Source organism: Hydra vulgaris, chromosome 14, assembly GCF_038396675.1.
Source record: "Hydra vulgaris chromosome 14, alternate assembly HydraT2T_AEP".
NCBI lineage: Eukaryota > Metazoa > Cnidaria > Hydrozoa > Anthoathecata > Hydridae > Hydra > Hydra vulgaris.
The window spans coordinates 37,572,501-37,595,168 of record NC_088933.1 but is presented as its reverse complement, the minus strand read 5'-3'; the positions used below and the strand labels follow the sequence as shown (position 1 = coordinate 37,595,168).

The 22,668-nt window shown below is 28.5% G+C and overlaps 3 protein-coding genes across 8 annotated transcripts in view; 1 reads left to right on the top strand and 2 right to left on the bottom strand.

Annotated features, from left to right (window-relative positions):
* Positions 1–5,158, top strand: part of LOC100215316 (uncharacterized) — a 72,452-nt gene extending 67,294 nt beyond the window's left edge. The window contains exons 10-14 of the mRNA XM_065817644.1: positions 199–342; positions 2,400–3,122; positions 3,256–3,939; positions 4,148–4,248; positions 4,325–5,158. Coding sequence (XP_065673716.1) covers positions 199–342; positions 2,400–3,122; positions 3,256–3,939; positions 4,148–4,248; positions 4,325–5,021 — 2,349 coding nt within the window. The 3' untranslated portion in view covers positions 5,022–5,158. The remainder of the gene's footprint in view (positions 1–198; positions 343–2,399; positions 3,123–3,255; positions 3,940–4,147; positions 4,249–4,324) is intronic.
* Positions 5,159–9,700: 4,542 nt separating this feature from the next.
* LOC136091099 (uncharacterized) lies at positions 9,701–10,750 on the bottom strand. Its single transcript, XM_065818086.1, has one exon. It carries the CDS (start codon positions 10,748–10,750, stop codon positions 9,701–9,703), a length of 1,050 nt encoding a protein of 349 aa, XP_065674158.1.
* Positions 10,751–16,888: 6,138 nt separating this feature from the next.
* Positions 16,889–22,668, bottom strand: part of LOC100213422 (general transcriptional corepressor trfA) — a 16,324-nt gene continuing 10,544 nt past the window's right edge. For all 6 annotated transcript variants that reach the window (XM_065817061.1, XM_065817060.1, XM_065817059.1 and 3 more), the window contains exons 3-6: positions 21,025–21,234; positions 20,783–20,942; positions 19,542–19,642; positions 16,889–17,920 (exon numbers count right to left, since the gene is read on the bottom strand). In XM_065817061.1, the coding sequence (XP_065673133.1) occupies positions 17,160–17,920; positions 19,542–19,642; positions 20,783–20,942; positions 21,025–21,234 (1,232 nt within the window). In that variant the 3' untranslated portion in view covers positions 16,889–17,159. The remainder of the gene's footprint in view (positions 17,921–19,541; positions 19,643–20,782; positions 20,943–21,024; positions 21,235–22,668) is intronic.

Below are 22,668 nucleotides of genomic sequence, written 5' to 3'. Positions count from 1 at the left end.
TATTCCTATTTATAGAACAATTTTTTTTTTTTTTTTTAAGTTTTATCTTTTTAATTTATTTTTGATGGTGTATTTTAACTATTTTTTTCTAATTTTTTGTTGTTTATTTACAGTTTATTTTTATTTATGCTAATACTTATTGTTAATAACTTTAACTGAATTGAATAAATGAACTTTAATTGAATGAATGAATTGCAGATTGAACATGGACATTTACTTGAAATGAACAAGTTGTATTTTACTACCGCTCTAAAAAACATTGTGGCTTCTGTAGATAAAGGAGATTACGTGCTGACGCATAGTCCAGATGATGAAATAAAATCTTCTGTTGAAGTAAATAGTGTAAGGTTTTTTTTTGTTTTTAGTTTCTGTTTGATGTTTCAAAAAACCTAAGTTCAAAAAACCACTATTTTTTAAATATAAAACTGATACAATACATAAATTATTTTTGTTAGAAAAAAAATTCTCTCTATATATAAATAATTATTATACTGTATGGTAAGTCATATGGTAAAACAATTATTAAAAAAAAACTGAAATAAAATTTGAAACTATCACTTTGAAATTACACCTAAACGATAAAAATAATGAATATTTTTAAAGAATTTTTTTCAAAATAATATTTAGCAATAACAACAGAGTATTAGATTTGAACATTTTAGAGATCCACATGTAGCACACCTGTGCTTCTAGAAATCAAATAAAGAAAATCTAAAACAAAAAATTTTTATTCGCTGTTCAACCACATCTAATGATAGTTCAACCACAGATATAAGCTAAACTTTTATTCGTTCTCAATAATTTTAATGTTTGAAAGTAGGCATGGGAGCACTAAATGTAATAAAAGTATCGAAATGAGATCAGTTTGATTGGTTAATATGGGTTGTGTTTATAGAAATTTTGAAAATTCATATTTGGAATGGTCACAACCACATTATGAATAATTATAAAGAATATTCTATACTTATTGATTAGTAAAGTTTAATAAATTTTTTTTGTTGTTTTATAAAAATCAGTATAGGAATGTTTTATCCGGGAAAGTCCTATTTGACCATGTTTCCTGTTTTATCAAAATCATAATATGGAAAAAAAGCATTAATAAGTACCATGAATTTTAGTACATATCTATTGCATTGTCATACTCATGTCACAGAAAACATAGAACCAGTTTATGGATAAACTTTGTTGAAAAATACATTACTGAAAATACGCTAAACTTATAATTAAATATTTCAAGTACTACATTCCAGTAACAATTTGTACATTAGACTAAACAAATTTTATTTCATTTAAACTTCTAATGTTCATATTTAATTAAATAAAATTGCAGCAACTTTTGATTATTTTTAATTCCATTTAAAAATAATTAAACATTGCTGTAATCATTAGCAATAATGATCATACTTCAAATTCAAAAGCTTCAAATTATTTGTATCTAAACATTAAACTGTTTATTTTGTCAATGAATCTTTTAAATACTAGAGCATATGCACATGGAGTAGTCTCCCCTCACAGTTAAAATCTCTCTCTACATTTTCCAAATTTTTTATTAAAAAAGTATTCTTTCTTTGCTCTTCCACTGTTAATTATATATTATCCATCTTAACTTTATAGTTATTTGTTATCCATCTTAACTTTGTATATATCTGTTATCCATCTTAACTTTGTACTTATACATTATCCAACTTAACTTTGTACTTATCTATTACCCATTTTAACTTTGTACTTGCTAATGTTGCTTAATGTTGGTTTATTACTACTAATAATTGTTCTTTTTTATTATTTTTTTTCTCAAATTGCTCTTTATATTGCTATTCTATTTCAAACTATTATAGTTTATTATAATAGTGAGAGTGCTCTTGCTATTCTATTTCAAACTATTATAGTTTATTATAATAGTGAGAGTGCTCTTGCTATTGTTATTATTGTTATTATTATTATTACTATTTTTATTCGCATTTTATTATTATTACATACAATTTTCTGTTTAAGTGTTACACTGCTTTTGTTCTTAGTTTTTTATTACTAAAGTGTTTACATAAAATTAGCACTTTATGTAAACATTCCATGAAATAAAAAATTTATTTCAGAATACATTTAGTTTGTTTGATGATCATGATGTTCAAAATGATCATGATGCTGGCAACCCTCAGAATTAGGAAAAATGAGGTCAGTAATATTTTTCCGACCTCAATCTTTTAGAGGTTGGCAAATTATTATATCGGCATCAGGTCAGCAAAAAAAATTTGATACAAAGGTCTTACCATAAAACATTTTTAGATCGGCAGTTAGGTTGGGATTGCCAAATGTTGATCCTATTTCCAAGGGCTGTGCTGGTAATGATGATCATGATCATGATTGTGATAATGATGATAATAAGATGGGAGCTTTTTTTCTAGGAATTTACTGATGGCTTTAATTCTGCAACTCTCAACCATCCAATTACTCAGTGTTCAGACCAAAATTTATCGATTTTGTTGCCTATGGAGAATTTATCAAACAACAACATTAAAAAAGATACAGTTGACCAATCACTAGTAGGGCATTTAACTGATTTAAATATTTCTTGTTCAAAGAAATTAGAACCTCCTCGTGAGCTTAACTTACCATTAAACTTTTTACCTGCTGAAAAAGTGAGCACACCAGTTGGTCGCTTTAACGTAATGCCCATAAGTGGATCAGTTACTGCTTTTAACAGCTCCGATTCCATTCAAGAATTACGGCCTGGTAATCATTGCAGTAATCTTGAAATTGTTGCCAACACTCAGAATGTGACCAACATTCAGAATAATACCCAACAAAATATATTAGATTCGGTTCAAACAGTGGATTCAAATATTTCTACAAAATCAGAAGTAGAATCTGTGATCTGTGATCCTGCAATCATCCTGTCTTCATTAAATCTCAAAGCAATATCCCATTGTAGCAGTACAGTTTTGGAGTTTGATCCAATTTTATCTAACAATGTAACCTTTTCATCTTCTGAAAATCCATCATATTTACAATCATCCCAAGAACTACCAGTGTTTGACTCAAAAAGTGTCATTCCAATGTGTTCCCCAACTTCTGAAGTTCCTCCAAATAATATGCAAATTAGTTGCAGAGTTTCTGAAAAATTGGAGGTAATTGATTTTCTATTATTAAGTTTATACTTACATTTTTTGATTGTTGTTCTAATAGTCTGTTCCTTTTGTTTGTATTATTTAGATTAAACTTTTAACTTCAACTGTGCGTTTTAAAAATATTCTATTTTAGAATGATAACCATAACACCTGCTTCTCAAATATTTCAGTAAATGAAGAACGAAATGCTGCAGAATCTTTGAGTCTTTTAAAAAGCATTGTTGAAACAAAAGAGAGTCTTTTACCTTCTGATAATAACCAGGTTACAAAAGTTGTTGACAACCAGGTTGTTGACTCTTTAGATTTGGTTAATGCGAACAAAGATTCTCAGTTAGCTTCAGTTGGTCGTTTTAATATTATGCCAGTTAAGGTATCGGCATCTGTTTCAACTGTATTGCCTTGCAATGTTGCAGTTTCTACACCACAAAATATAATTTTACCAATTATTGATAGTTCACTAGATACTTCAAAATCTAAAGAAAATATTGTTGTGACGTCAGAGATTGCAACAGTAATCCATACTTCAGCAATATCTACTAACAACAGTACAGTGTTGGAATTTGATCCAATTTTTTCTCAAGACACAAACCTTATTTCTAATTTTAACCTGCCAGTTGAAAATTCTACCTCTTTAGGCATTCCAACAAATAAAGATCCTCAGATAAAAAATAATTGTTTGTTGCCAGAAGCTTCTAACCTTATATTACCAGATGCTACTCAACATATGTTGCCAGAGGTTAATCATCCCATAGAAATACCTTCACCCTATCAAGAGGGTACCAACAAGATGATTTTTTCATTTTCTAATAAAAAGGAGGTTTAAACATTTTTTTTTTTTTTCATTATAAAGTATTTACATACAATTAACCATATTATATTCATTTTTTGTATATGTATTGTTATTTGTATATATATGTATTATTTTATAATTAGCAATAATATTTGTTTTGTTTCGTGCTTATCCTCGTAACAAATAATTTTGTTGTTGTGTATGTTTATAACAAATAATATTATTTTTGACGCAGTTAACTCGTGCTAATCGGAAAGAGAATATTGCACATAACATCCCTCATGAAGTCCTTAAGCTTGTTTTACACTCAGAAGAATACTGCAAGTTAAAATTGAAGTATTTATTTATCACTTTTTTATAGTATTTACTATCTGAGTTGTGTTGTTTTCTTATTTATCAAGTAATTTTTTAGACACAAAAAAGAAAGTGCGGACCTTCACAGGAAACACAATGAAGAGATCGCTAGACTAATAATATCATTAAAGCATCAATATGATCAAATTTTTTCAAATCAGCCAGACAACCTAGAGCATCGAGGTCATTTCGATGATGAAATTAAAAAAGAATTGATCGAGCCAAGGACACAAAATGAAATAACAGAGTCAAGCGATAATTTTAATGCCGAACATGGCGCCCAAGTTGACCAAAATAAATGTGCTAGTGAAAAAAAACCACCAGAAAACGAAAACAATCGTCTTCAACAAATGTATATGCAGCAATTAGATTGTATGACGAACTCAAATAAATGGAAAGATATGAACTTTAAATCAAATACTAGGTCGTCTAAACCAACTCTCAATGAACTTAAGATGAAAAGTCAAGCTCAGCATATGAATAATCAGTTATCAGATTCTACCAATGATTCTGCATCTCGCGAAATCCATTGTAACGTTGGAAACTCATGTTTTAATTCGATGGCTGCGTTAAATCTAGCTTCTGTTCTGCACTCTTTTGAGATGAAAGAAAAACGTCAAAAGTCACAAACTCAACCTATTGTACCATCATGGAAGGTAGGTTCAGATAATTGTTCCTCACTCGAAGCTGTTGCGATGAATGCTCATATTTCTAAAGAAACCACATTTAAACAGAATACGGAAAATTCTACTTAAAATATGAAATGGCTGGCTCTTTTACAGAATATTACATTTCTAAATTTGAAGGTTTTTAAAATAATATAGGCTTTTTAATATAGTCATTTTCAAACAGTTAAAAAAGGTAGCCATTTTTCTTCTCTTCTGCCTAAAAATATTACCTTTATTCCTTACCTCTTTTCAAACCCATGCTCAAAAAGTCCTATAGAATCCTATATGATTTTAGCACCCTCGTTAAAATGAAACAAGTTAAAAAATATGTTTTGATGCGATTTATTATTAAATATGTTTTTTTTTTTCAATTTATGTTAGAAAATGATGTAGGTTTCAATTTTGTATTTATTTTATTTATCATTAAGTCCTTGTCTAAAATCTTAAAGGATTTTGTAGGGCTTTCCTACCTTATAAAGCTGTTTAGTTAAAGATAGTTTATCTAAAAGTTACACGGTTAGAAGCGACCATTCGACTGTTATCGTAGAGGTAGTGTCCATCCTATTACATTTTTGATAGTTTATTTTCTTGCAACATTTCTATAGTTTCAATTGTGTTCCCTCATGCCTAAAATATCAAAAGTATTTGTTTAAAAATTTACGTTATAACAACATTTGCGGCGTGTGTTGCATTTTCAAAAAAAATTCTTTGTAAATTTTTATTTCTAAAATTTTTTTATACAAATATTTTGTAATAAAAATTTGTGTGATTTGTTGCGACAAAGTCGCATTGTGTAAAACTTAATGTTTCTAACGGATCATTTTTTCAAACATTCACGCTTAAATAATTTAAAAGGTTTGGAAAAGATCGTTTAGTTCTTTGTTTTTTTTTCTACTATGGATGAAAATAGTTTTAAATTGTTTTATAAATCGTTTTTCAGATATGTGTATTATTCTATTTTTAATAATTAAATTATAATATATGATTGTAGAAAATATAATATATAAGAAGTTTTAAAAAAAATGTTTATCAATTTTTACTTTTATATTTTTTTTTGAAAATGTTTTTTCAGAGAAAAAAAATTATTGAATTTTTTGTATTTGTCTTTTGCAAAGCGACATTTGGAGCTAAAATACGGTTTTTGTTTTTTCTTGGGTACTTTGCTTTCAATAAACTTTTTTTTTAATCAAAATCAAATATATCCTGAAAAGTTGTTATATCAAGGATATTTACAAATAATACTAATCTGAAGAATCTATCAAATTCTATAACAATGAATCTATCAATTTTAATAATAATTTGTCTTACAAAAATGATCTCTAAAAAAACTCTTAATTTCTCTCTAAATTATTTCATAAATTTTCTTTACTGAATCTTGTTTTACAATTTTTAAAAACACTTGTTCTTCCAATTTTAAAAAACTCTGGAGAACACACTGACTCCTCCAGTTATCGTCCAATTAGTCTTCTCTCTATTATTACAAAGGTCTTTGAAAAATCAACAAATTCTAATATCTCATTTTGAGTCTAATAACAAACTCTTTGACAATCAATTTGGATTTTGATCTTCTTATTCTACAGCTGGCTTGCTAACTGTTGTAACAGAAAAATTCTACTGTGCATTAGATAGAGGTGGTGAGGCGAGAGCTATTTGACTTATCAAAAGCTTTCACGATACCTTTCGGGTACCACGAGGTTCTATCTGGTTCTGTATTGTTACTTATCTTCATGACAACAGAGGCGACTCGAGGGGGGCGTAGTGAGTGTTTAACCCCCCTAGGAAATTTATCAGCCGACAAATTTGGACATTGGAGTCGGCAAAATTAGATCTATAGTTGGTAGTCGGCAAGTATTAGCCAACGAGGACCTTTCCTTTTTTTTTTTTTTTTTTTAATACTTACTCATCAAAAAACAGATACGCCCCCCACCTCTTTTAAGATCTCTTCGAGGTGGCTCTGCATGACACATCATCACATGCATCATACATCTAAAGTGGTTCTATTTGCTGACAACTCAAATTTATACTCCTATCTTGATAAAAAGTCTATACTTTCGAGTGCTTATAAATAAAGTAATTAATCATTTTCCAAAGGGAATTGTTTTTGTAGCAATTTGTACAAATATTACATTTAATTTTTGATATAATGCGCTGCTACCAATCTAGTGTTATTTTTTGTAGAAGTAATTAGCGCTTCTCCGTTAGTCCAAGACCAGAAAAAAAAGTTTTATTGCATCGTTTTTGTTGACACTCTTTGTTTATTTTTGTGTTCTTGTCTTCAATTAGACAGTTTAGTCAATTTAACTTTTACTTTTTTAAGTTAATAAAAGATTTAACTTTCAGAGTAACTAAAAAAAAATTTTACTTCGAATCTGGGCCCCAAAAATTGTGGGACGGGGCTAATGCCTCCCTCCCCCTCCTTATTTAAGGAAAAAGTTCCGAGTTCAATCCCCACCACCTCCTTGCTCAACTTATTTCTCCGCGCATCGACCTTGTTCGTCAAGGTTTGTGTTTCGGAGTTAAGAGAGGGTTGTAACCAAAATAAAGCAGCCTCCTAGACTGTAGTCTAGGAGGCTGCTTTATTTTGTAGTTCGACAAAGAATCACCTTTTATTATTGTTCTTAACAAGCGAAATGATAGAAATTCTATTCTAAAAGCTGCAAAAAGTTTAAAAAATTCAACCAAGTTTAATCAATCCCGAATTAACAATTTTTTGTTTATCAATCCCGATTTCACTGTGGCTGAGCGATACAAAGCAAAGTTATTACGCGAGGAGTGCAAACAAACAAAAATTCAGAACCCTTACTTTTTTATTATGGCATACGAAACGAAAAGGTCATAAAATTAACAAATAGCAATCCTTTTTATAATTACAAAAACCAAAAAGATTTCAGTCACGGCTTATTAACTTCTTTAGTTATTCCGAAGTCATTGCAAAAAAATCATGCCTCAAGCATTAGTAAACAATGCATTATTGCTGTAAACAACAAAAGCATTAAAAAGGTTATCAGTTCAAAACTTTATAAACTCCAATGATATATATAGTAGATGTCTAAGGGGCTGTTCATATGGATAAAATTACCCCGCCTAACCGGGATAGAAAAACAACCGGGATCCCGGCTGTCTTAATAAACTCTTATAATTCTAACATCGCGTTCATATGTAAAATCATTCACCCCGCCTTGGCGAGATCTCGCCTATGGACTACCGGGATCCCAGTCAAGAGGGGTGAAAATTTTGCATATGAACACAAACTGAAAATCACCCCGGCAAGACTGGACAGTTTTGTTAAGAAATTTAATTAGCATTTAACTGTTTTTAAGTTTAAATCGTTCAACCACGTATAGAAGCAAAAATATCTAATAATTATATAAGTGCTTCTTGTTTTAAACATATCGAATAAATAATGGCGACTGTTGCAATAAAACAAGTTAAAAAGCTAGTTTTCAAATGGAATAATGAAATGGTAGAAAATTTGATTGATGCTATTTCTAATTACAAATCACAAATGAGTTACCGCGGTATAGATTTTGATGGCGACAAGCCGTTAATGTATAAACATTTAAGAGATGATATGGCTAAATTGTATTGTAACAGTGATGAAACATGGATGTTTGGTCCTGTCGAGTTTACCACAAAAGGTGATATGGACGATAACGAATATAAAAAACTTTATCAAAAAGAGACTGAATGTATTGCAAAAGGAAGGTCTAGAATTGTTGAAAAAGTCAAAGATGTACGACAGAACTTTTCAAAAGCTGTCACTTTAGGAACGAAAAGTGGAAGTAGAAAAATTGTATACGAATTTTATGATAAGTTGATTGAAATTTGGGGTTTTTCAGCAAATATAAAACCTTTGTCTTTTGGCATAAAGAGTAGTGAAGTCGATAAAGAAAAAATAAACAGTTATAATGAAGAAACTGAATATAATGTTATTAATGAAGAATCTCTTGACCACTTATCAACGCCACCACAAGAATGTTTTTCTGAAACAATTACATCTACACCAAGTTGTAAAAGAAAGACAAATGTTGTTCCTAAACTAATTGATAACAAGAGAAAACATTTAGAAAAAAATTTATCTGCAAGTCAACGTGACAAACTAATATTCACTGAAGCAAAAGAAGACGCTAAATTTAAGATTGATTTGGCTGAAAGTTTACGTTTATCAACCGAAAGCTTTGCTAAATCACTAGAACAAGTAAGCAATTCCATGGTTAATGTGGGGAATAGCATGTGTCGTTCGATTGAAATGTTAGCGATGGCAATGCAACCTATTCAACCACAATATTTGACACAACACCAACCTATTCCAACTTATTACAATTTTAACGCACCTACATATTCTCAAAATTTTCAAGATCCTCATCCAACTCCTGAGAAAAAGCAAAAGTAGCAAAACTGTTTTATACACACTTTTTATTACATATATATTTTTTGCTGTGACTATAAAGAGCATATGTTGCTGTATGATAGTATAGTGTTAAGAGATAGTTGTTAGTTTTATCTAATATGAAACACATCCATAACTTTGTTTTATTAATGTTGTTTAGTAAAGGTTTATAGTATTTTACATACTTAGTAAAATACTAATCAAGATTTTGAAGGGGTATATAAAACTAAATATAATAACAAAACTATATATTTTAAACAATAAACAAAACTATATATTTTAATTTTGCAGAAAATCAATGCAAAATTCTAAAAAATGCAGAAGTCTGTGATTTTACCATTATAAGTGACTTTATGATTTAAGCATATTATTGTTATTAATTTGGCAAACATTCTGAAATGTAAGATGTAAGCAATGTTCTTGTGAACTCTCTTTCTGCTGTATCGCTTGAATAAACTGGGTTTGGTTGATTAATATAAGTTTCTTCATTATACTTAATTAGCTGAACTTGGTTATTTACACTGTCAGAATTAACTAATGTATTGTGTTTCTCACAAAAATTATGTAATACAAATGTAGCATAAACAATTATTGGTACAAGTTCCAATTTAAAATCTATTTTTCTGGTAAGAATTGCCCAACGAGCTTTTAATCTCCCAAATGCACATTCGATAGGGTTTCGAGCTGATCGAAGCATGCTATTAAATACTACTTGCTCGTTACTGCTACAGGTTTGATACTCTTTTATACAAAACGGAGTTAAGGGGTAGGCTGGATCACCAATGATATATGTTCCAATTTTTTCGTATCCATGCAATACTGATTGAAATATACCTGGTAAGAAACCATCGCGAAGTTTTTTGTTTATGGATGAGTTGGAAAATACTTTGCTATCGTGAATACTTCCAGGCCAAACGCATTCTACATCCATAAACATTCCTTTATAATCACATACTGCTTGAACATTCATGGAATAATATTGTTTATAACAAAAATAATCTTGAGAGTTTTCACCAGGACATACAATTGGCACATGCGTACCGTCTATACAACCAAAAGCTTGAATCATGCCAAACTTGGATGCAAACTCAGCCACCTTTTGCCTCATTTCGATTTCTTTTTTCGGTAGAGATATATAGATTGGCCCTAGGTGATAAATAATTTTTTCGCACACTTGTGTAATAATTGAAGAGACTGTATTTACTGCTATCCCAAAGCAGTTGGCTGTCATTATTAAAGAGCCAGTATCCTTAAGATAGTATAGAGTAATTGCAAGCTTTTTTTCTGTGCTCAAAGCTCTATAATTAGGGGATTTTGGATTAGGTGCTATGAAGGGTTTAAGCTGTTCAGCCAAGTTCACAAATGCACTTTTTGACAATCTAAAATTTTTAAACCAGTAACTTTCAGGAGAAATACCAGATATCATGTTTTTCCACCATTTATCAGACCGTCCAATTTTGTACCAACAGCTACGGGGTTTTTTACTATTTCTTCTCAACATTTTATCTTTAAGCTTTTTAAGGCGAAAGTTTTTTTTTCTTAAGAGATTGTTAATGATAAGTTTAATGAGATGCTCGTTTTGTAAAATACGTAATAATATTATACTTTTAATGTGCATCAAATAAGATTGGAAAGCTATTATATTAATTGTAGCAATAAGAACTATTTTTTTTTTAACTTCCATTTTTATTTTAATAATTTGCGCGAATATGAAAACAAATGTCACGTGATTAAAAACGTCCCGTTTGGGCGAGATGTTTTTTTCCATATGAACAGCCCCTAACTTGCGGGATTCTATTAGATGAAAAGTGAAGCCGCTTTTTTTGTTTACAAATTGAATCCGCCATTTGTAATAAGGGCAAAAGCTATATCCGACGTGCGAAATAAAAGTTAAAAATGCATGTTCAGAGCATCTAAAGTTACAGATACAGATAAGTTAAAGATCATTCAAAAACTCGTTTTAATAATTACTAAGAGAAGTTTTTTAATAGCCTAGGTTCTTTATAAAATATCATAACTCATAGAAATGCTCTAAAAGCGTCTGTCCCAAGTTAAATAACTTGGAGCTGTCTATTTAAAACTTTAATCCCTACCTTATCAGAAAAGAATTTAGGAAACATTAATCAAACATTTTCGTATCTTTTTTTAAAATATAATAAACATTTTTACAAACCTTTAAACAAAAGGAGTTTATTTGTTTGTTGTCTTAGCCCTAGTGTAGACTTTTTTAAACTTTCAGTGTACACCTGTGCATACCGAGCAAATCTCATATTAAAATAAATGCTATATACTTTTTTAATAAGTTGGGAAGAGTGAAGATCTTCGAATATAATAGAGGTTTCAACATCGTGTTCATTTAAGGACTTAAATGGAGCTAATGATACTAGAGTTTTATTTTAAATAGTTAAAATATTTTATGTGTTCAAAAATATGGTCTTTAAACTCTAAAAAAAAAAAAGCCATGGAAGTTAATTTAATTATGGAGTTATATTCAGTAATTTTATATAACAATTTTTTAAATAAGTGTAATATTTTCTTTTAAATAAACAAATATCAAAAATAAAACAAAAAAAAATCCAAAAATAGGCCATCTCATAAATAAAATGACTGAATTAAAATACCAATGTTTTCACATTGTTCCACGCTATTAAACAGTTCTGGAAATGAGAAGATCCCTCTTTTGCTCAAAGTTTTAGGAGGGCTTATTCCTCCAATTATTGCATCTCACTTATAAAAAAAATCTTTTTTTTTTCAGAGGCCATTTCCAATTATATGAAGATTTACCATGATACTTACGGTTGCTCCATTCTCGTCAAAACATTTTATGATTCCAGGATAATATTCATTTTTACAATTTATTACAATTACAAATACATCAATCTGCTTATTAATTGGTTTCACCAAGTCATAAAATAAATGGTTATCAAGAAGCTGGGTAGCTAATGATTCTGTTTTATTGGAACCATCTAAAGTACTGCCTAGGTAAGACACCAAAAAATAAACCTTCTGGAGTTCATTTCAACTCTAACAAAATTTTTCTCCACGCTATTTTCATTGGCCTAAAAAAAGCAACATCTAAGGGTTGTGTAAGATGTGTACTGTTAGGAGGCAAACATACAAATGAAATATTTTCTTCTCTGCACTTTTGCAATATAGTAACATTAAGGTGAGTAGATACATTGTCAGCAATGAGAGCCTTTTTACCAATTAACTTTTTTAGTTTTGGCAACATAAGACTTTCAAACCAATTATTAAAAGCAAATGAATCAAACCAACCTGATTTAGTACTTTGAAAGCGACAACATTTTGGCCCTTCCTCTGTCCATGTATTCCAAATTTTAGTGACTTTGTACAAAACAAATGGTGGAAGCAATTCCACCAGCTGCACTACCACACATCATTAAGAATGTGCTGGACTTTGAAAAACTACAAACTTTCTCTGGATACTTAATACCACGATGACATATCACTCTCCTTATTCCAGGATTATCAGTTAAGTTAGTTTCGTCTAGGTTCCATATGTTTTCTGCAGGTAAGTTTTTCACAATCTCCTTCAAATTTTCAATATATGCTCGTATGGTTTCCTCGTTAACTGCAGTTCTGCAGCATTTGATATTTGCAGCAAAACTCTTCTTCAAATCTTGAAAATATAGGCTGTTTACCTGGTCTCATCAAATTTTTTTGGTTTAACTAATTAATTATTGTCTTTTTTGGTATATTAAATTGTTTAGCAGCTATACGTTAACTTAGTGTTCCATTTTTTATTAAATCCAAACATAATTTTAGTGTTTCAGTTGAATAATTTTTGTAACTACGAGCTCCTATCTTCCTCTTGTAATACCTTACCATCCTTAAAAACAATTTGTATCTGTTAGCAAGATTTAAAACCATAAAATGCTTAAAAATATATAGTCTGAGGTTGCTTTTCACCACTTTCTTAGCTGGTGCAAAGTAGCCCCTTTTGGTTAAACATGACACACAAACTATTTTGAACAGCACTTTTATAAATAATAGTCTAATTTATTTTTTTGCATAAATTAAACTACTGATAGTTTCTTCGCATAAAAAAACTAAATTTTGCTTAAGTTGATTAAGTTCTCGTGTAGAAACACGTCACTTTTAAAGGAGGAAAAAATCGGTAAAAAAATGGCTTCATAAATATTAAAAAAACAACACTAAAAATGACAGTATCATTCAAAATTAATTCCGAAAATTGAAGATATTGGCCCAACAATAAAAAAAAACCAAATATTTTTAAAAATTAACATTGTTATTAGAGCTGGTAAACTACAAAAACTTTTCAAAATTGGTGCAAAGTAACCCCCGTAGGAGTAAAGTAAAGTAGCTTGATAAGTTTTTTTGCCCGAAAAAGAAATGGCTTTCACGGCTTCACTTTTCGGACTGAAGTTAGACATCTAGTATATATAATATATCATTGATAAAGTCAAGTAATCACTTAACCAAAAATTTGTTCAACAATTTTACAATTTATCTTTTCAACGCAAGAAGTCTTGCCAACAAACTTAACGATTTTTTTTTATACGATGAGTCAAACAAACCTGCCTTAATTTGTGTTTGTGAAACTTTTTTCAATGATAAACTCCCGAACTCCATGGACTGTCCAAAAATTATTCCATTTATCATAAGGAGTCCTTACGATAAATGGAATATTTTTTTGTATCCGGTCCTTACTAAGGACCGAATACAAATTGGCGGTGGTGTAGCTATATACTGCGGAAATGACTTTAAATCTGCCATAGTAAGTGTTACTCAAACTGACCAAGATATTGACATCATTTGTGTTGATTTAATTTTTGGGTCTAGTAAACTCCGCTTAATTACTTGTTACCGTCCACCGTCCTATTCTCTTGATGATTATATTTACCTTGAATCAATGATTTCGATAATTAGCAATCTCTGTGAATCTGTTCCTCAATTTGTCATTGTTGGAGATTTCAACTTACCAAAAATTGATTGGGTTAACTACGCTTCGCCAAATGAGAAGTGTCATAATCTTTTTTTAACTTTAGTAAATAGCCTTGGTATGCACCAATATGTACAGGTAGTTTACTCGAGAAAATAATATTCTTGATCTTGTTCTTTCAAATATCATTTCCCTATTAAATAATATCTCTGTTGAGTGTCCATTTAGTACAAGCAACCAAAACTCAGTCCTTTTTCATATAAACACCTTTGATTATTATCAACCCAAAACAAACTCTGAATCTTTTTATAATTTCAATAATACAGATGTAATTGGTTTTACATCTCATTTATCAAAAATAAATTGGGACTTCGATTTTTCTTTTGTTTTTACAACTGAAGATCATTGGAACATCTTTTCTGATTATCTTTGTAAAGGTATTGATCGTTTTGTTCCAATCAGAACAATATACCATAAGAAAAAAAGTCGTTCTTATCCAAAGTATATTTATAAAATGCTAACTCGCAAATCATTTTTATGGAAAAGATAGTCGATCACTGAGACCATCTTGCACAAAAAGGCATTTATCCAATATGCATCAAAATGTAAAAAAGCCATATCCACACACCACAAAAATGTGGAACTAAAACTGGTCAAAGAAAATAACTCAAATAAGTTTTTTAGTTACGTAAATAAAAATTTAAACAACCCCAAAAAAATATATCCTCCAAAAACCAATAGCAACTTTACTACTAGCAATGTTGAAATCATCTACCGTAAAAACACTTCTAAAGTGTTTAACAAACACTTTAGAAGTGTTTTTACGGTAGATGACGGAAATTTGCCTAAAATAAATACTTTTGTTAGTGAACATATTAAGATGGATTGCGTAGATTTTTCAGCAAAGATAGTTCATCAAAAACTAAAAAATCTAAAACCTAGCACATCATTTGGACCTGACGATATACCAAAGTATACTTTAAAACAGTTAGCACATATAATATGTATTCCGCTTTCATATATATTTGAATCAAGTTTTACGTCAAGTTCGTTACCAAAACAGTGGCTTCAAACTTCGGTTTCGCCTATTTTTAAAAAAACATCTACTTCAGATGCCAACAATTTTAGACCTATATCCCTTACATGTACTAGCTATCGAGTAATGGAAAGTATTGTTAGTTAATGTATCACTGATTATCTTAATATAAATAATCTAATAACACCTAATCAACACGGCTTTTTATCTAAAGTATCAACGTGCACAAACCTTCTAGAGTCAACTAATCACTAATATAAAACTTTAGGCAGCAATTTAATTGCTGACGTGGTGTACATTGATTTTTAAAAACCATTTGACTCTGTACCTCATCCAAAACTTTTGCTTAAATAAATCAAGTTTCTTTTTAATTAACAACTATATTTACACTCGAGGACATAATTTCAAATTACCCTAACTAAAATGTAAACTCGATGTCCGTAAATACTCTTTCTCACTCAGGGTTATTAATACGTGGAATAACTTGCCGTCTGACGTCGTGAACGCCAAAAATATCAAGAGCTTCAAAATTAAAATGAATTCTATCGACTTTAAAAAATACTGTTCCGGCTAACTAGTTTTTGTTTTATAACTGTGGTCTTATATATAATTGTATTATATATATATATATATATATATATATATATATATATATATATATATATATATATATATATATATATATATATATATATATATATATATATATATATATATATATATATATATATATATATATATATATATATATATATATATATATAGTAAAATATCTCGCATATGTGTTATGTGATTGTAGGGCACGTCGTCAGAGCCCTTCGTATTTTATGGACCTGCGTGTCCTTTAGAACATGTATCACTGTTTTAATAAATTTTAATCTAATTTAATCTAGTGTAGTTTCATTTTGCCATGAGGAAGTGAAAAACATTTAAAAAAAAACTGTTCCAATTTAGAGTTGTTTAGGTTAATTTCTCATATATGTTTTCAATTATCACAAACTACTTTTGTTTAATCAATCATGTTAAACTTTTTACAATTTATAATTTATTCAACTAATTATTTAATTATCGGATAAAATTTATTTTATGGATCTATTTTTTGCTATGAAATCTTTTTTGCCCGTGCGTGAAGAATAAACGAAGACTGTCTAAATTTAAACGTAATGCTTAATTAAACTGTTTCTTGATCAAAATAATTCAGAGTTGACGCAAAAAGTAGTGCGTAACCAAAAGTTATCATCATAAAGTTAGGTTAAATGTCAAACTTTAACATGAAAGTTTGTAAAAATAAACTCAAAAAGTCTTATAAAGGTTCTATAGAACATTTTATCAAGAGATTATTAAAATGTCAGATACTTCATCATGAAAAATTTTCTGATTGAAAAACTACTAAAGCCTATTAATAGATCGGTTATTCTTGAACAAATTCTTCACTGATTGCACCTTATGCTTTAATAAATCATATTTTCTACTTTTTTCAATTATCTTTTTACTTTTTAATAAAAGACAGAAATATTTAGAGCGTCAAAACTCGCCTTCTTGCCAATATCATATAATTACTTAAAATATTGGGAATTGAAGGATTTGTCAACAATATAATAAACTTAAGAAATTGACAATGTATTCTTACTTGGTAAGTTTAAACATGTAAATTGTAAATATTAAATACTATCTACTATGTAATGTAAAAACGATTGGTGTATTGTTAAAGCTGAAAGTTTTTGAATAAAAATTACAATAATTTATGCTTAAATACGATGCTATTTAAAATGCTAATTTTTTTTACCTATTTAAAAAATGGAGCTAAAATTTTTTCAAGTTGAAAACCTTCATACTTTATCAAGTTGAACCTTCATACTTTATAGTCTTGTAGTATTATTGCCCAAATGTATTAGTAATATTAGTAAGCAAGTTTCTCATTTCTTCAGACGGCTTTTCGTCTGATTGATGATCACTAGAATTATTTTCACAGTCTGACTCGGATCTTTCACGACGCTTTCTAAACAATGCGTTTAACTGTGCATTACTGTTTATTCGTTTAACTTTATGACGTGTAGTTGGTATAATTTCTGGGGCATCCATGTTTGATTTATTGTCCTGTTCAATAAAACTTTGGCGCCGAGAAGCAATCTCTTCTTGGTTTATTTCTTTGGAGAAATCACAAGGTTTTATCTGCGCTTGTGCGATATCTTCAAAAAAACCGAGTAATGGCGTACTGGTTTTATTTCTTAGTTCTTCATACGCTTTTTTTTCACCGCGTCGTAATGCTTCCTGCATTTTTTCTATTTCATCGCTCATTGATAACTCTTCGTCCGTTAAAAAACTGTGTTGAAAAACCTCTCTGTTATCATTAATGTCTTGATATTTTGAAGATTTTTGTGTTGTTCGTCTAGGAAGTGAAGACGTGTATGGATTAAGTAAATTTTCACTATTTTTTTTAGGTGGAGGTACCGGAGCTTTTTTTTTAAAACTTCTAGTACTTGCAACAGAAGATGTGTGGCTACTGCTACTTTCGTATCCATCAGAATCGCCCATGTAAGTGCAGTCAGACTGCGTTCGGTTTCGCGAATCCGATCTTGTAGAATACTCTGATTCGTATTCATTTTTATTTTCGTTGGAAAGCAGCATTTTCATTGCTAGTTTTTATGAAAAGTTTTAAAAAAAAGAAGTTAAAATTAAAAACAAAAAATAAAATTTTATTTTCTTTATTTTTAATATAAACACTTATACTATAAATATAATCTCGATAACACGTTGAGCTAAAACAGTCGCTGCGGACAGATAAAGGTTTAGTGAGGTACTTAGGAGAGAGAGTGACCTGCAAAACTGGTATGACGACTGGCAGAAAAGTTATAACTGCTGGTAAAGGTTTAATGCAGAAAGATAAAGATTTAGTGCGATACTTAGGATATAGAGTGACCAGCAAATATGGTACGACGACTGGCAGAAGATGTATAACTGCTTGAAACTTTGAATTGTGTGAGCTTTTTGAATTCGCTCAACAACCACCTAAAGAATTTTAAAAAAATATTTGGCCGCTTTTAAGTTTAACATTTATGCTTTGAGAGTATTTGACAAAACCCAAAAAAACAAACTCTTGATTTTAATAGTTTAAACTTTTGATGGTCCTAAGCTTTTGATGGTCGTATTTTATTATTTTAGTAGTTTTATCTAAAACAGTCATGCTACAAAACTACTATATATAGCTATCGAATTGATACAAACTTACCGTTAGGATATAGTTAGTTACGACTAGCTAGTCGCTTTTCCACCGGGTCAAAAATATAATTGTAATAATGGTATATTATTATAATATTACTGCACTAACTATACAATATATATACATATATACAATATGTATACATATATACATTTTTGTAGCTAAAAACGGCAAGTTTGTTTCTATTCGATAACTACATATCGTAAGTTTGTAACTACCATCATGGCTGTTTTAGATAAAACTACCAAAAAAATAAAAATTAATAAAGGACATAGCCATTAGCAAAAAATGATAAAAATTTGAATGGTATAAACAGAAATCTGGCATGGTAAAGAATAATGTATTGTGTGAAGTTGATTTACAAAACCGTGCGCGACCATAGTTAGTAAGTATGAATTAGCGTCTTTTAAAAGAGCGGGTTTGCTCAAAACGTTTTGTGCAAATCAGCCCTTTTTAAAAACATTGATAAATTAATAATATGTAAAAATATTAATATGATAAAATATAAAATTTTGCTAGGAAATTGAAATAGGCTAGCGAGTCGCTAGTCGATTTTCCACCGGGTCAGTATTTGCTTACAAAATTCCATTTGATAACTATTTATTCAGAAAATTCAGAAGTTTTTAAGTAACTTTAAAGTAAGTTCTAAACTCCAAACTTTTGTATGTTTACAATTATTATAATGTCATAAATAATTATTATAATCATAAATTAAAATTAAAACACAATTAAACAATATTTAGCATTTCCACATATTATTAACATTAAAAGGACTTTTGACTAAATAAATATTTCATTTTCGTTTACTAATTAAGATATCTCTTAGAGTTTTTTTTCTTTAAATAAGTAACATCTACTGGAGAAAAATTTGTTGAAATCATTAAACGTAAGCATGGTGAAGATGACAAAAATAAAAGTTTTTTGCAAACAAAACCTTTATTTAAAGTATTTCAAACTTAAATATGAGTTATCGAGTTATATTGAGTTGTATTGCTAATTAAGTTGTATTGCTAAGGTTACCAAATAACTAAACTCACTTTTCATGAGACGCGGTTCTTGTGATGCAAGAAGAGCAACATCAATCGGGAAGTTTTGGTGATCGTGTACTGAATCAAACTTATCAGCTGAAAATTGCCATCTATGTTCAAATTCGAATATATATATATATATATATATATATATATATATATATATATATATATATATATATATATATATATAAATTTAATTTATTATTGCTCTGTTCTTTTAGAACATTGAGCACTCTGTTTGTAGAATACACTAACATAATTTATATATATATATATATATATATATATATCTATATATATATGTATATATATATATATATATGTATATATATATATATATATATATATATATATATAAATATATATATATATATATATATATATATATATATATATATATATATATATATATATATATATATATATATATATATATATATATATATATATATATATATATATATATATATATATATATATATGTATAGGGGAAAGTAGGATATTGGCAAACACGGAGCGGGAATGCGAATTAAAGACACCAGTTATTTAAAAATCTAATTATAAAATAAAAATTTATCGCAAAAATAAAACCATTGGTGTTCGGAATTACCCTACCTACGTGGGGTAATTCCGAACACATCGGGGGGGGGGGGCAATCACAAACACTGTTGTGTAATAACGAACAAAATGCTAATTGTAATAGCTAAGTCTAAAAATTATATTATGCAACAACAACAAAAAAAACGAGTAACTTTATTTCCATAGAAGCTACAACAGAGTGTAGCTTCTATGGAAATAAAGTTCTATGGAACTCAAGAAAAAAGTTGCATAAAATTATCAGAAAAAGTTAAAATTAAATTATAGTCAACAACATCCGCAGCTTCATTACACTACTGCAAGTCTGAAACTGAGCATAGGATCCCTTCTCAGCAGATAAAAAGAAATTGTCGAATTTATTTTTCTACAATGCTGTTTTGACCATGTTCACAGTTACCCCGCGTTCGCCATTACCCCACTCTCCCCTATATATATATATATATATATATATATATATATATATATATATATATATATATATATATATATATATATATATATATATATATATATATATATATTAACAAACGTTTTTATTTAAACTGTTCAAATGTAATTTACGAAAATTTAAAGAAATATAAGTTATTCAAAAATATAAAGTTTAATTATATTCAATTAAAAAGATTCATATTTTTTGTTTATCAATTTACCTTAAAGTAGCCTGGCGTGATCTTTCTAAAGATATTAGCTTTTTTAATTCTTCAGGGTGCAGCCTTAGGAGCTTGTTGGTAAGGTAGGCCGCTTCCAGCTGTGAGTTAGTAAACGGGTAGTTATTACTGTTAAGGCTCTCTTTACTGCCATAAACGCTATCTGAAAAAATCTAAAAACCTTAGAAATATGATCCAGAATCCTTGGCAGTAAAATTTTATAAAAGTATTTTAATTTTATTTACCTGTCGATACAGCTGGATATGATGGATTTAATTTCATTCGAGCAGCAGGAAGAGGGTTGTCCATTTGTAAACTATATGCTGTATCACTTCCCAACCTCTCTCTTGCTACTTCATATGCTAGTAACTCTTCTTGCACTTGTTTGTCTAATTCTTTTTGCTTTTCCTCAATTTTATTACGTTGGCTTGCTAACCTCATAAGAAGTTCTTCGCCTAAGTACGTAAACAATTGACTTAAACATTTAAATATTTATCTTAAGCATGTAAAACAGTCCTAAATATATAAAATAGTATATATATATATATATATATATATATATATATATATATATATATATACATATATATATATATATATGCATATATATATAAATATCTATATCTATATATATATATATATATATATATATATATATATATATATATATATATATATATATATATATATATGCATATATATATAAATATCTATATCTATATATATTTATATATATATATATATATATATATATATATATATATATATGCATATATATATAAATATCTATATCTATATATATTTATATATATATATATATATATATATATATATATATATATACATATATATAAATATATATATATATATAAATATATATATATATATATATATATATATATATATATATATATATATATATATATATATATATATATATATATATATATATATATATATATATATATATATATATACATGTACAATCCCAGCTAGCACACATACATCAGACCAACGAGTGTAAAACCATCGCAAATTTTTTCAATGCAAATCCAATGTTAATCCAATGTCATGTGTTTAGCAATGATATCAATGAAAAGAATAATACCAACGCAACTAAAACAGGTTGCGCAGTTACATCGGTTTGACGTGTGTAAAAATATCGTAAAGTTTAATCGTTATTTACGATCTAATCTCAACGTTTATCAAATATTTATAACCCAACGTTTATTCAATGTGTACAATCCGAGAATGCGGGAGCAATATTACATAACTTAAATAAATTTTTCAGTTAATATTGAAGTATCAACTCACGAAAATTGATAGATATATATTATTTATTAGTCGTCACTTTTTAGCTTTTACCAATTCTTATTTTATTAGATCTATATATATTTTTATTTATATATGAGGTGTACCGATGCATCAGCATCAGCATCGGCCTGCCGATGCATTGACTGGTATTGGTAATCATCGACCGATCAAATTTGTTTTGAGAACATCAGTTATTTTTTTGTCTTTTTTTAATGAATGCAAACATATTTATTCCATAAACGAAAACGCATGTATAAACTTAAGTTATTATATAGACATATCTGCAACCAATAAACCTTTCGAAATACTTTAAAAAAAAAGTTAACAAGGACTCTTCACTTTTTAGTGTCTTTTTATATGACTTATGGATCCAAGTTATACAAATAGAGAAGTTTAAAATCAAGAAATGTGAATTAAAATTATTTTTTCGCCAGATGTTTCTTTTTTTGATATATATATATATATATATATATACATATATATATATATATATATATATATATATATATATATATATATATATATATATATATATATATATATATATATATATATATATATATATATATATATAT